Genomic DNA, 13597 nt, shown 5'->3' on the forward strand with positions numbered 1-13597 from the left:
GAGGGGAAGAAAGCGTCTCGTGCCAGGGAAGAATCTATGAATTATTCAAAGCACAAGATTAGTCCACAAACATGTTGTCATCAATCACCAAAACTACCTTGAGATAGATATGCCGTAACAGCATTAATGTATGAGGACTTGGGGCAGAGCTTAGTTGCAAGCACGGTGCCAAATGCAAAACAATGGCTCTTCTCACAACAGGAAGCTTTATCACATGCTATGTTTGTGAGGTTGGCTGTCACTCTATGGGCTATATGGTCAGCGAGGAGGAAGGCTATCCATGAAGGGGTGTTCCAGAGCCCACACCCGGTGGATTCCTTTGTTAACAGATTCATAGCTGAGCTCGAAATGATAAAGGAGATCAAACCACCCAACAACACCAACATCCAAGCTCCGGCAGCAGGTAATGCTCGCAGGCGACCGAGAGCCCACTGCAAGATTTTGCAAAAAAAATCATGTGGACGCAGGGATCAGACGAGGGAGAGGATGTTCGGCGGTAGCAATATGCCGGGATCACAACGGTAAGTACCTGGGGAGTTTGGCTCTCGTGGTGGCAGGTGTCGACGATCTGGCAACAGCCGAAGCTATAGCTTGTCGGGAAGCATTGTGCCTAGCGGAGGATCTGCACCTCCAACAATTCAGTGTGGCCTCTGACTCTAAACAGGTTACAGGGGAGATTGATAGTGGATCTCAAGGTAGATACGGAGCAATAGTCGCTAAAATTAGAGAACAAGCTTCCCTCTTTAATTGTCAATTTATTTTTGAAGGTAGAGCTAGTAATTTTGAAGCTCGTAGATTAGCGAGATTTGCTTTTTCGTTAGTTTCCGGGGGTCATGTTGTTGGGGAACGTAGCAGAATTTAAAATTTTCTACGCATCGCCAAGATCAATCTATGGAGTTATCTAGCAACAAGGGAAAGGGGAGTGCATCTACATACCCTTGTAGATCGCGAGCAGAAGCGTTCAAGAGAACGGGGTTGATGGAGTCGTACTCGTCATGATCCAAATCACCGATGACCAAGCGCCGAACGGACGGCACCTCCGCGTTCAACACACGTACGGTTGGGAAGACGTCTCCTCCTTCTTGATCCAGCAAGGGGGAAGGATAGGATGATGGAGATCCAGCAGCACGACGACGTGGTGGTGGAAGCAACGGCGATCTCGGCAGGGCTTCGCCAAGCTCAGCGAGAGGGAGAGCTGTCATGGGAGGGAGAGGGAGGCGCCAGGGGCTAGGGTGCGCAGCCCTCCCTCCCCCCTCTTTATATAGGGGTCCAGGGGGGCGCCGGCCCCTCTAGATCCCATGTAGATGGGGGGCGGCGGCCAAGGGGGGTGGCTTGCCCCCCAAGCCAAGTGGGGCGCCCCCACCCCTAGGGTTTCCAACCCTAGGCGTAGGGGGAGGCCCAAGGGGGGCGCACCATACCATCAGGGGCTGGTTCCCCTCCCACTTGAGCCCATGGGGCCCTCCGGGATAGGTGGCCCCACCCGGTGGACCCCCAGGACCCTTCCGGTGGTCCCGATACAATACTGGTGACCCCCGAAACTTTCACGGTGGCCGAAACTGGACTTCCTATATACAATTCTTCACCTCCGGACCATTCCAGAACTCCTCGTGACGTCTGGGAACTCATCCGGGACTTCGAACTACTTTCTGGTTACCGCATACTAATATTTCAACAACCCTAGCGTCACCGAACCTTAAGTGTGTAGACCCTACGGGTTCGGGAGACACGCAGACATGACCGAGACGACTCTCTGGTCAATAACCAACAGCGGGATCCGGATACCCATGTTGGCTCCCACATGCTCCTCGATGATCTCATCGGATGAACCACGATGTCAAGAATTCAATCAATCCCGTATAAAATTCCCTTTGTCAATCGGTACGTTACTCGCCCGAGACTCGATCGTCGGTATCCCAATACCTCGTTCAATCTCGTTACCGGCAAGTCACTTTACTCGTACCGTAATGCATGATCCCGTAATCAACCACTTGGTCACATTGAGCTCATTATGATGATGCATTACCGAGCGGGCCCAGAGATACCTCTCCGTCATACGGAGTGACAAATTCCAGTCTCGATTCGTGCCAACCCAACAGACACTTTCGGAGATACCTATAGTGCACCTTTATAGTCACCCAGTTACGTTGTGAAGTTTGCACACCCAAAGAACTCCTACGGTATCCGGGAGTTGCACAATCTCATGGTCTAAGGAAATGATACTTGACATTCGAAAAAGCTCTAGCAAACGAACTACACGATCTTTGAGCTATGCTTAGGATTGGGTCTTGTCCATCACATCATTCTTCTAATGATGTGATCCCGTTATCAATGACATCTAATGTCCATAGTCAGGAAACCATGACTATATTTTGATCAACGAGCTAGTCAACTAGAGGCTCACTAGGGACGTGTTATGGTCTATGTATTTACACATGTATTGCGATTTCCGGATAACACAATTATAGCATGAACAATAGACAACTATCATGGACAAGGAAATATAATAATAACCATTTTATTATTACCTCTAGGGCATATTTCCAATAGTCTCCCACTTGCACTAGAGTCAATAATCTAGTTACATTGTGATGAATCGAACACCCATAGAGTTCTGGTGTTGATCATGTTTTGCTCTAGGGAGAGGTTTAGTCAACGGATCTGCCACATTCAGATCCGTATGTACTTTACAAATATCTATGTCTCCATTTTGAACACTTTCACAAATGGAGTTGAAGCGACGCTTGATATGCCTGGTCTTCCTATGAAATCTGGACTCCTTGGCAAGGGCAATAGCTCCAGTGTTGTCACAGAAGAGAGTCATCAGGCCCGACGCATTGGGAATGACTCCTAGGTCGGTAATGAACTCCTTCACCCAGATTGCTTCTTGTGCTGCCTCCGAGGCTGCCATGTACTCCGCTTCACATGTAGATCCCGCCACAACGCTTTGCTTGCAACTACACCAGCTTACTGCCACACCATTCAAAATATACACGTATCCGGATTGTGACTTAGAGTCATCCAGATCCGTGTCAAAGCTAGCATCGACGTAACCCTTTACGACGAGCTCTTCATCACCTCCATAAACGAGAGACATATCCTTAGTCCTCTTCAGGTACTTCAGGATATTCTTGACCGATGTCCAGTGTTCCATGCCGGGATTACTTTGGTACCTTCCTACCAAACTTACGGCAAGGTTTACATCAGGTCTGGTACACAGCATAACATACATAATAGACCCTATGGCCGAGGCATAGGGGACGACACTCATCTTTTCTCTATCTTCTGCCGTGGTCGGGCATTAAGCCGTGCTCAATTGCATACCTTGCAATACTGGCAAGAACCCCTTCTTGGACTGATCCATATTGAACTTCTTCAATATCTTGTCAAGGCACGTACTTTGTGAAAGACCAATGAGGCGTCTCGATCTATCTCTATAGATTTTGATGCCTAATATATAAGCAGCTTCTCCAAGGTCCTTCATTGAAAAACACTTGTTCAAGTAGGTCTTTATGCTTTCCAAGAATTCTATATCATTTCCCATCAACAGTATGTTATCCACATATAATATGAGAAATGCTACGGAGCTCCCACTCACTTTCTTGTAAACACAGGCTTCTCCATAAGTCTGTGTAAACCCAAACGCTTTGATCATCTCATCAAATCGAATGTTCCAACTCCGAGATGCTTGCACCAGCCCATAGATTGAGTGTTCGAGCTTGCACACTTTGTTAGCATTCTTAGGATCGACAAAACCTTCCGGCTGCATCATATACAATTCTTCCTTAAGAAAGCCGTTAAGGAATGCCGTTTTGACGTCCATTTGCCATATCTCATAATCATAGAATGCGGCAATTGCTAACATGATTCGGACGGACTTCAGCTTCGCTATGGGTGAGAAATTCTCATCGTAGTCAATCCCTTGAACTTGTCGATAACCCTTAGCGACGAGTCGAGCCTTGTAGATGGTCACATTAACATCTGCGTCTGTCTTCTTTTTAAAGATCCATTTATTTTCTATGGCTCACCGATCATCGGGCAAGTCAGTCAAAGTCCATACTTCGTTTTCATACATGGATCCTATCTTGGATTTCATGGCTTCTAGCCATTTGTCGGATTCTGGGCCCGCCATCGCTTCCTCATAGTTCGAAGGTTCACCGTTGTCTAACAGCATGATTTCCAAGACAGGGTTGCCGTACCACTCTGGTGCGGAACGTGTCCTTGTGGACCTACGAAGTTCAGTAGCAACTTGATCTGAAGTTTCATGATCATCATCATTAACTTCCTCTCTAGCCGGTGCAGGCACCTCAGGAACATTTTCTTGAGCTGTGCCACTCTCCGGTTCAAGAGGCAATACTTCATCAATTTCTACTTTCCCTCCACTTACTTCTTTCGGGAGAAACTCTTTCTCTAGAAAGGATCCATTCTTGGCAACAAATATCTTGCCTTCGGATCTGAGGTAGAAGGTTACCCAATAGTTTATTTAGGGTATCCTATGAAGACGCATTTTTCCGACTTGGGTTCGAGCTTTTCAGGTTGAAGTTTCTTGACATAAGCATCGCATCCCCAAACTTTTAGAAACGACAGCTTAGGTTTCTTCCCAAACCATAATTCATACGGTGTCGTCTCAACGGATTTTGACGGAGCCCTATTTAAAGTGAATGCGGCAGTCTCTAAAGCATAGCCCCAAAATGACAGCGGTAGATCGGTAAGAGACATCATAGATCGCACCATATCCAATAGAGTGCGATTACGACGTTCGGACACACCATTACGCTGAGGTGTTCCAGGCGGCGTGAGTTGTGAAACTATTCCACATTTCCTTAAGTGCGTGCCAAATTCGTGACTCAAGTATTCTCCCCCACGATCTGATCGCAAGAACTTGATTTTCCTGTCACGTTGATTCTCAACCTCACTCTGAAATTCCTTGAATTTTTCAAAGGTCTCAGACTTGTGTTTCATTAAGTAGACATACCCATATCTACTCAAGTCATCAGTGAGGGTGAGAACATAACGATAGCCACCGCGAGCCTCAACACTCATTGGACCACACACATCAGTATGTATGATTTCCAATAAGTTGGTTGCTCGCTCCATTGTTCCTGAGAACAGAGTCTTAGTCATTTTACCCATGAGGCATGGTTCGCACGTGTCAAATGGTTCGTAATAAAGAGACTCCAAAAGTCCATTTATATGGAGCTTCTTCATGCGTTTGACACCTATGTGACCAAGGCGGTAGTGCCACAAGTATGTGGGACTATCATTATCAACCTTACATCTTTTGGTATTCACACTATGAATATGTGTAACATTACGCTCGAGATTCATTAAGAATAAACCATTCACCAGCGGGGCATGACCATAAAACATATCTCTCATATAAATAGAACAACCATTATTCTCGGATTTAAATGAGTAGCCATCTCGAATTAAACGAGATCCTGATACAATGTTCATGCTCAAAGCTGGCACTAAATAACAATTATTGAGGTTTAAAACTAATCCCGTAGGTAAATATAGAGGTAGCGTGCCGATGGCGATCACATCGACCTTGGAACCATTCCCGACGCGCATCGTCACCTTGTCCTTCGCCAGTCTCCGCTTATTCCGCAGCTCCTGCTTTGAGTTATAAATGTGAGCAACCGCACCGGTATCAAATACCTAAGAGCTACTACAAGTACTGATAAGGTACACATCAATTACATGTATATCACATATACCTTTAGTGTTGCCGGCCTTCTTGTCCGCTAAGTATTTGGGACAGTTCCGCTTCCAGTGACCACTTCCCTTGCAATAAAAAACACTCAGTCTCGGGCTTGGGTCCATTCTTTGGCTTCTTCCCGGCAGCTTGCTTACCGGGCGCGGCAACCCCCTTGCCGTCCTTATTGAAGTTCTTCTTACCCTTGCCTTTCTTAAACTTAATGGTTTTATTCACCATCAACACTTGATGTTCCTTTTTGATCTCCACCTCCGCTGATTTCAGCATTGAATATACCTCAGGAATGGTCTTTTCCATCCCCTGCATATTGAAGTTCATCACAAAGCTCTTGTAGCTCGGTGGAAGCGACTGAAGGATTCTGTCAATGACCGCGTCATCTGGGAGATTAACTCCCAGCTGAGTCAAGCGGTTGTGCAACCCAGACATTTTGAGTATGTGCTCACTGACAGAACTATTTTCCTCCATCTAACAACTGAAGAACTTGTCGGAGACTTCATATCTCTCGACCCGGGCATGAGCTTGAAAAACCATTTTCAGCTCTTCGAACATCTCATATGCCCCGTGTTGCTCAAAACGCTTTTGGAGCCCCGGTTCTAAGCTGTAAAGCATGCCACACTGAACGAGAGAGTAATCATCAGCACGCTGCTGCCAAGCGTTCATAACGTCTTGGTTCTCTGGGATGGGTGCGTTACCTAGCGGTGCTTCTAGGACATAATCTTTCTTGGCAGCTATGAGGATGATCCTCAGGTTCCGGACCCAGTCTGTATAGTTGCTGCCATCATCTTTCAGCTTGGTTTTCTCTAGGAACGCGTTGAAGTTGAGGGCAACATTAGCGTGGGCCATTTGATCTACAAGACATATTGCAAAGATTTTAGACTAAGTCCATGATAATTAAGTTTATCTAATCAAATTATTCAATGAACTCCCACTCGGATAGACATCCCTCTAGTCATCTAAGTGAAACATGATCCGAGTCAACTAGGCCGTGTCTGATCATCACGTGAGACGGACTAGTCAACATCGGTGAACATCTTCATGTTGATCGTATCTTCTATACGACCCATGCTCGACCTTTCGGTTTTCCGTGTTCCGAGGCCATGTCTGTACATGCTAGACTCGTCAAATCAACCTAAGTGTATTGCGTGTGTAAATCTGGCTTACACCCGTTGTATTCGAACATAGAATCTATCACACCCGATCATCACGTGGTGCTTCGAAACCACGAACCTTCGCAACGGTGCACGGTTAGGGGGACACTTTCTTGAAATTATTGCGAGGGATCATCTTATTTAAACTACCGTCGTTCTAAGCAAATAAGATGTAAAACATGATAAACATCACATGCAATCAAATAGTGACATGATATGGCCAATATCATTTTGCTCCTTATGATCTCCATCTTCGGGGCGCCATGATCATCGTCGTCACCAGCATGACACCATGATCTCCATCATCATGATCTCCATCATCGTGTCTTAATGAAGGTGTATCGTCATCTATTACTTCTACTACTATGGCTAATGGTTTAGCAATAAAATAAAGTAATTACATGACGTTATATGTTGACACGTAAGTCATAAATAAATTAAGACAACTCCTATGACTCCTGCCTGTTGTCATACTCATCGACATGCAAGTCGTGATTCCTATTACAAGAACATGATCAATCTCATGCATCACATATATCATTCATCACATCTTTTTGGCCACATCACATCACATGGTACATGCTGCAAAAATAAGTTAGACGTCCTCTAATTGTTGTTGCAAGTTTTTTACGTGGCTGCTATAGGTTTCTTAGCAAGAACGTTTCTTATGTACGTCAAAACCACAATGTGATATGCCAATTTCTATTTACCCTTCATAAGGACCCTTTTCATCGAATCCGATCCGACTAAAGTGGGAGAGACAGACACCCACTAGCCACCTTATGCAACTAGTGCATGTCAGTCGGTGGAACCAGTCTCACGTAAGCGTACGTGTAAAGTCGGTCCGGGCCACTTCATTCCATGATGGCGCCGAATCAAGATAAGACTAGTAACGGCAAGTAAATTGACAAAATTGACGCACACAACAATTTGTGTTCTACTCGTGCATAAAAACGTCTTACATTATGGGACGGAGGGAGTATATATAATATGTTGTTGAAAACATATAAAAATGTTTTATCTTTCTTAAAAGAGAGTCTGAAAACTGTTTCGGGTCTGACAAGTGGAATTTGGAATAGCAAAACAATGCATGTTACCAGGGCACTGATCAGTACTACTGGTACTAATATATCCTCCTCGTCCGGCCCAGCCGACACCCGCCACTGTTGGACACAGCATGACCTCAACGCTGCCACAATCCGACGCGCACGAGCGATACCGCATCTCGATCGCCCGCTGGCCGGCCGGCCATGCAACAGCCGCCGCCTCTCAGCCTCAGCCTCTCCTCCGATCCCTACGCGCACATGCACAACTACTTACAACTGTTCATGCATACGATACGCGCGCACCGCACGTACGTAGCGCGCAGGGAATTGTTCCGGCGACGGCCGGGGGCCACCAACCACGTGAATGCTCCCCGGCCCCCACACCGCGCTCCCCTCCCTCCCCAGCTATCACCTTCATTTCAAGCATCACACCTCCGTCCGTCCCCCTCACTTCACTAGCACCCAGGTTCACCTCCCCGCCAACGTCGCTCTCGGCCCGTCCGCCCGCCCGCTCCCCGCGCGCGTCTCCACTACCCCCTCCCTGCCAGATCGCCTGCTCCAGCCGCGCGCGGCGGCCGGCCGGCGGGCGGGCTAACCTCCAAGCCACATCATGGACTCCCCGGGCACCGCCGGCCCTCCGTCCTCCTCCGCCGCGGGCGACGCGCAGCAGCCGGTGGCGCTGGCGGTGGCGCCCCCGCAGCCGCAGCCGATGCCCCCGCCGCCGCAGCCGATGCCCCCGCCGCCGCAGCAGCTGAGCAGGTACGAGTCGCAGAAGCGGCGGGACTGGAACACGTTCCTGCAGTACCTGCGCAACCACCGCCCCCCGCTGACGCTGGCGCGCTGCAGCGGCGCGCACGTCATCGAGTTCCTCAAGTACCTCGACCAGTTCGGCAAGACCAAGGTGCACGCGTCCGGCTGCGCGCACTACGGCCAGCCCAGCCCGCCCGCGCCCTGCCCCTGCCCGCTCCGCCAGGCCTGGGGCTCCCTCGACGCGCTCATCGGCCGCCTCCGCGCCGCCTACGATGAGAGCGGCCACGCGCCCGAGTCCAACCCCTTCGCCGCGCGCGCCGTGCGGATCTACCTCCGCGAGGTCCGCGACGGCCAGGCCAAGGCCAGGGGCATACCCTACGAGAAGAAGAAGCGCAAGCGCACGCCCGCGCTCCCTGCCGGCGCTGCCGGGGAGGGGGCGAGCTCATCGTCGGTCGCCACGGCTGTCCCGGGCCGCGGCGAAGGAGGAGAGCAAAGTGGCAGCGGCACCACGGCGGCTTCACCACTGCCGTCACCCACCGGCGCCCAGGCTGAAGGGAGTAGCGTCGCTGCTGCTCCAAGCACCTCCCGAGTATAGTAGAATCAATCACCTCGCCGACAAGAGACCTCCCTCCTTGTCGTATTTGCTTCCCTACGTACGTGTCGGTAATGTATACATCGTTCGCGCTTATTTTGCAAGGTTTGAGCTATATTTCTCTTGCCATTTGATTTCACTATCCTTCTCCTTTTTCTTGTTTAATTTCTTCTTGTTGTCGATCGAGTCCTTATGATTCTAGCTACCTAGGTCAGTGAGTAGCTGAGTAAGTATGTGCCAGTCGGCAAATGGTAATTGAGATTTGAATATTGGAGTTTTGGGAGCTGAACAATTGATCAGTGCTAGCTGTGGTGTTTTGCTCATGTCCAAATGTCCCATACATACCCTCATGGTGACATAACCGCAAGATTTGAGGTAAATTGGGTATTTAAGATCTCCCATTGCAAGGAATCTCTCCATTTTCTTTTGATTACCATGCATTGTTTCCTCTATACATAGTTCTTGCCAAACATTTGGACACTGCTACAGTGAGTCGCTGTACTGTGTACTGGCACATGCATTTTCACTTCAAGTTTGTGTTCCACTAATACTGTGCAAATGGAGACATACGCAGGTGCAAATTAAAAGCTTGCATGAATGGTGCATGTACTCCTCTGGTGCACACATACAGTAGTCAAGTGTACGACCTCCTCAACCACATTTCGAGAGAGAGTAATTAGCATGCGTGCATTTCTTAATTTAATTAGCTGTAACTTCAGTTTATTTTTACTTGATAAACTAGTCAAATTTGAACCTGTAAAATCTGATCTATAATTGAGACCGAATGCCCTGGATTTTGATCCGAGGGTACTGCTTGAAAGGAGGAGTACTGAACTCAAGGCAGATCGATCTTCTCTGGTCCCCGGCCGGATGGGACACTGTACACTCACTGCATGCGGCCGGGGAGTGCTCTAGGCCCATGGCGGCGGCGACCACACGTGCGGGCGCGCTACCGGCCGGCCCACTGTTGCTCTCTCTCCAAAGATCTCGTCCCCCACTCCATCTTCCAGCTCCGACGTGCGCGGCTGGCCGGCCATGCACCCCTCTGCATGCATGCATGGCTGGTGCAACTTCCGTGAGCGTAGTTTCGATGCCCACTCCACAAAGACCTCTTCCTTGCATTTTTTTTACCCTACCTCGCCTTGATCTATTTTCCTTTTCCCCATGTTACTTTATATCCGGAGGGGTAGAAATATCAGATTTCCAGATTGAAATGATTAACACAACTTACAGACTGCCTTCTGTATTTCCACCTTCTCTTCTCACACCTTGTCGCCAGGCTTTAATTTGACCGACCTCCATTCCCCCATGCATTTTTGGCCGCAGCCGCCATTGTCGATCCCCTTTTCTGAGGACAGAGAGAGGGAGAGAGACGGAGAATAAGAAAAGGAGATAGGCAAAGATGAAGAACAGTAGCTAGCCTTTTCCTCTCCTCCCCTCACTTTCTCGCGAAGGGACGCACGGCGTGTGTCGTGTGCAGTGCCCTGGATCGATAGCTAGGCCTGATCGACCCGAGAAAAGGGATGATGCTAGTGAATCGCTAGCTAGCTCGCCTCGATCTCCATCGGTCGTCTTTTGCATGGCCCCTCCTCGCATCATTTCATCATCTCATGGATCAGGCAGGCAGGCTGGCCCGGCCTCACGCTGACCGGCCGGCGTCCATCCATCCGTGATCCGCCAAATCGATCAGCACTGTGGCTAAGCACTGTGCATCCACTTTGCACATTTTTACACGACAGCGTACGTGACCCCACCGTGCAAACACTCCCTGAGCATAAACCACCGACTTCCCGCGTGCTCGCTTTTAAGACTCTTGACATAAATCAATCAATGGGGTAGACCAGATTTTGGTTGCTAAATGGGGACGAAGCTAGAAAAAATGGGCACTGATGTCAAGCTTTGTTCACTCTAGCGTAAACTATAGCAGTGCAACATACATAATATTGGAGTGCGCCATATAGAGAGAGAAAATATACAATGATTCGATAATAATATTATTACATTAAAAAAGTCATACCGAGTACAGGCTGAGCAAAGTCATAAAGCCAAAGGTTAACTTAAAGCACTTCATGTTGTTACTTTCTGAAAAGGATGAACAAAAGAAAATATCACAACAATGTTACGAAAAAATAATACAAAAAATAAATATCATTAAGCAAAAATATAAAGTGACATGAGGCTCACATTTTATAACCTCCTTTCTCAATCTTCCATCTTATTAAATAGATCAATCACATCATCATTTGTAATAGTAGAAAATATATCTTTCCCCGCATAGCAAATCAATCACTCATTTAGGAACTCGACACCCATTTTGTTGCGCAAAACACTCTTGACAATATTCATTGCTGAAAAGCATCTCTCCACTGACGTTGTGGCAACCGTCAAAATTTGCACGAACTTTAGAAGTTGATACACCAAAGGAAAAACAAGATGCTTCCTAGTGCCCATCAACACTTTAGCAAGATCATCCATGACATCCAAATTGGCAAATCTTTGGTACGCTCGGACACTGTCAATGTAATTCCAATGTTCCTGGACAAGATAAATCAATTGTGTTGAACTGAAATCATCAGGATAGAACTCAGCTAACTTTAATAAACTCTTCAAGTTAAAAACAGTAGATGAGTTTTTTGGGTTGAAAGAAGCCATGTGAATAAGCAATGAATACTTTACTTCATGAATCTTTCATTGAACTCCCTAAGTTGCCGATCAATAATAGAATTAACACACACTATTTGGTAATGATAGAGGTTTGTTTTATTGGGTCTTTTTTGCTGTGTACATTGGTTCTTGGAGCCTATAAGGTCCTCTAGTTAAATATATCCGTCTGATCTCGTGTTACTTCTTAGGATTCTTAGTGTACTGTGATATTCTTTTTGGATCAGCTGGATCAGGAGGGAGATCATCCAAATTTATTTCTGTTGGAATAGTAGTACCAACGCTTGATACATGAGTATGATCTTGTCTAAGTCTAAGTGACCTTGAAGTCCCTGCTGCAACTAATAGTAGTGGTCGTTTTCACAAAAATCTGTCCATAACCTCCTAGTCGTACATGAATCAAGGGAGAGAACAGCAAAATTTTTAATTATTCAGTTACGAAATTTAGTCTAAAGGCTAAAGGTAATACACATGCGTGTCGCGAGGCATACCTGGGAAGAGTCGATCTAGACTTGGTGGATTAGCACCAGATTATGCCGCAACAATCGGCTGACCGACGTCCACAAATTAGATCAAAATCCCTTTGCTTCGTTGGCTCGTCTCTCTATAATTCCACCAGGTGGCACCTGCAAGGAATTATCACATCGGAAGGGGATTGGGGAATTAGGGATTGAGGGGAGGCGACGAGACGAAGAGGGAGGAACTCGTGTGCATACAAGCGTATCTGCGTATAGGAAATTAAGGAATAAGGAACGACTACTTTTGGGTTGTGTTGAACGACCGCATATCTTTTTAGTGACTGTGGGCTTCCACGGTTGGGTTGGAATTAGCTTGTGCTTTGGGCTTCTCCGGCTGGGCTGGGGTCAATCATTTTTTTGGGCTGGGGTCAAAGACAAATCCTATTAACAATATTACTTCAGGTTACGATCGGCATTGGTGTCAATTGACACCAGCCCTTACACGGGAGCTCCGTCCCTGTTGCTAAAGGTAAATCGTCCCTTATATTATTTTTTTTACCGAGAGGGGTCGAGATTCGCGGTTATCGCACAAAAGAAATCAAACAATTCCGACTTGTATTTGTTAGATTAAGATGATGAACCATTTTCACCATTCACACAATGCAACTTCTTCCCTCTGCCCATGAGAAAAAAACTTCATCCATTGGAGTGCCTAGTGGATGTTTCCTTCCACAGTCATGCATTTTGCCTATGTTCTTTCAGCTAGGGCCGCTTTTTAATTTTTATCACTAGTAAAAGCATATTCTATTTCCGACTATACAGCTAGGACTCTCGGAATTCACCACCCTTAGCTACTTTTTACACTTCCGTTTGGGCAGTCCTAGTGCACTATATCAATGATATTTAATACACAATCTGTTTATATCAATTGAATTGCAAAAACATCTTACATTTATGAATGGGGGTAGTAGATAGTTAGATATAGTGGTGCCAGTGTACTATATCTTAGTGCTGTATCTAAAACAACCCTCGTAATGTATTTTGTGAGAGAAATGTTATGGGATGTCCTGGTTTTGGGTGCTAAGGTCAATGTCTAGATTAAGATATGGTTGCTCTCTCTTACCTATGAACCAATGCAATGATACAAGCATTGAGAGTGCCCTTCAAACTTGGACTATTATATCAGAGTTCATGTGGGATTGTTTGCTTGGTAAACCCATTTACCA

At 47.0% G+C, this 13597-nt stretch overlaps 1 protein-coding gene across 1 annotated transcript; it reads left to right on the top strand.

Annotated features, from left to right (window-relative positions):
* Positions 1-8343: 8343 nt before the first annotated feature.
* LOC123059860 (protein G1-like7) lies at positions 8344-9639 on the top strand. Its single transcript, XM_044482394.1, has one exon. It carries the CDS (start codon positions 8521-8523, stop codon positions 9253-9255), a length of 735 nt encoding a protein of 244 aa, XP_044338329.1. The 5' UTR covers positions 8344-8520; the 3' UTR covers positions 9256-9639.
* Positions 9640-13597: the final 3958 nt, after the last annotated feature.

The sequence above is a fragment of the Triticum aestivum genome, chromosome 1A (assembly GCF_018294505.1).
Source record: "Triticum aestivum cultivar Chinese Spring chromosome 1A, IWGSC CS RefSeq v2.1, whole genome shotgun sequence".
Classification (NCBI taxonomy): Eukaryota; Viridiplantae; Streptophyta; class Magnoliopsida; order Poales; family Poaceae; genus Triticum; species Triticum aestivum.

What these genes read in the sequence shown, in the direction of transcription:
- LOC123059860 (XM_044482394.1), top strand. Translation starts at nt 8,521, where the DNA reads ATGGACTCCCCGGGCACCGCCGGCCCTCCGTCCTCCTCCGCCGCGGGC.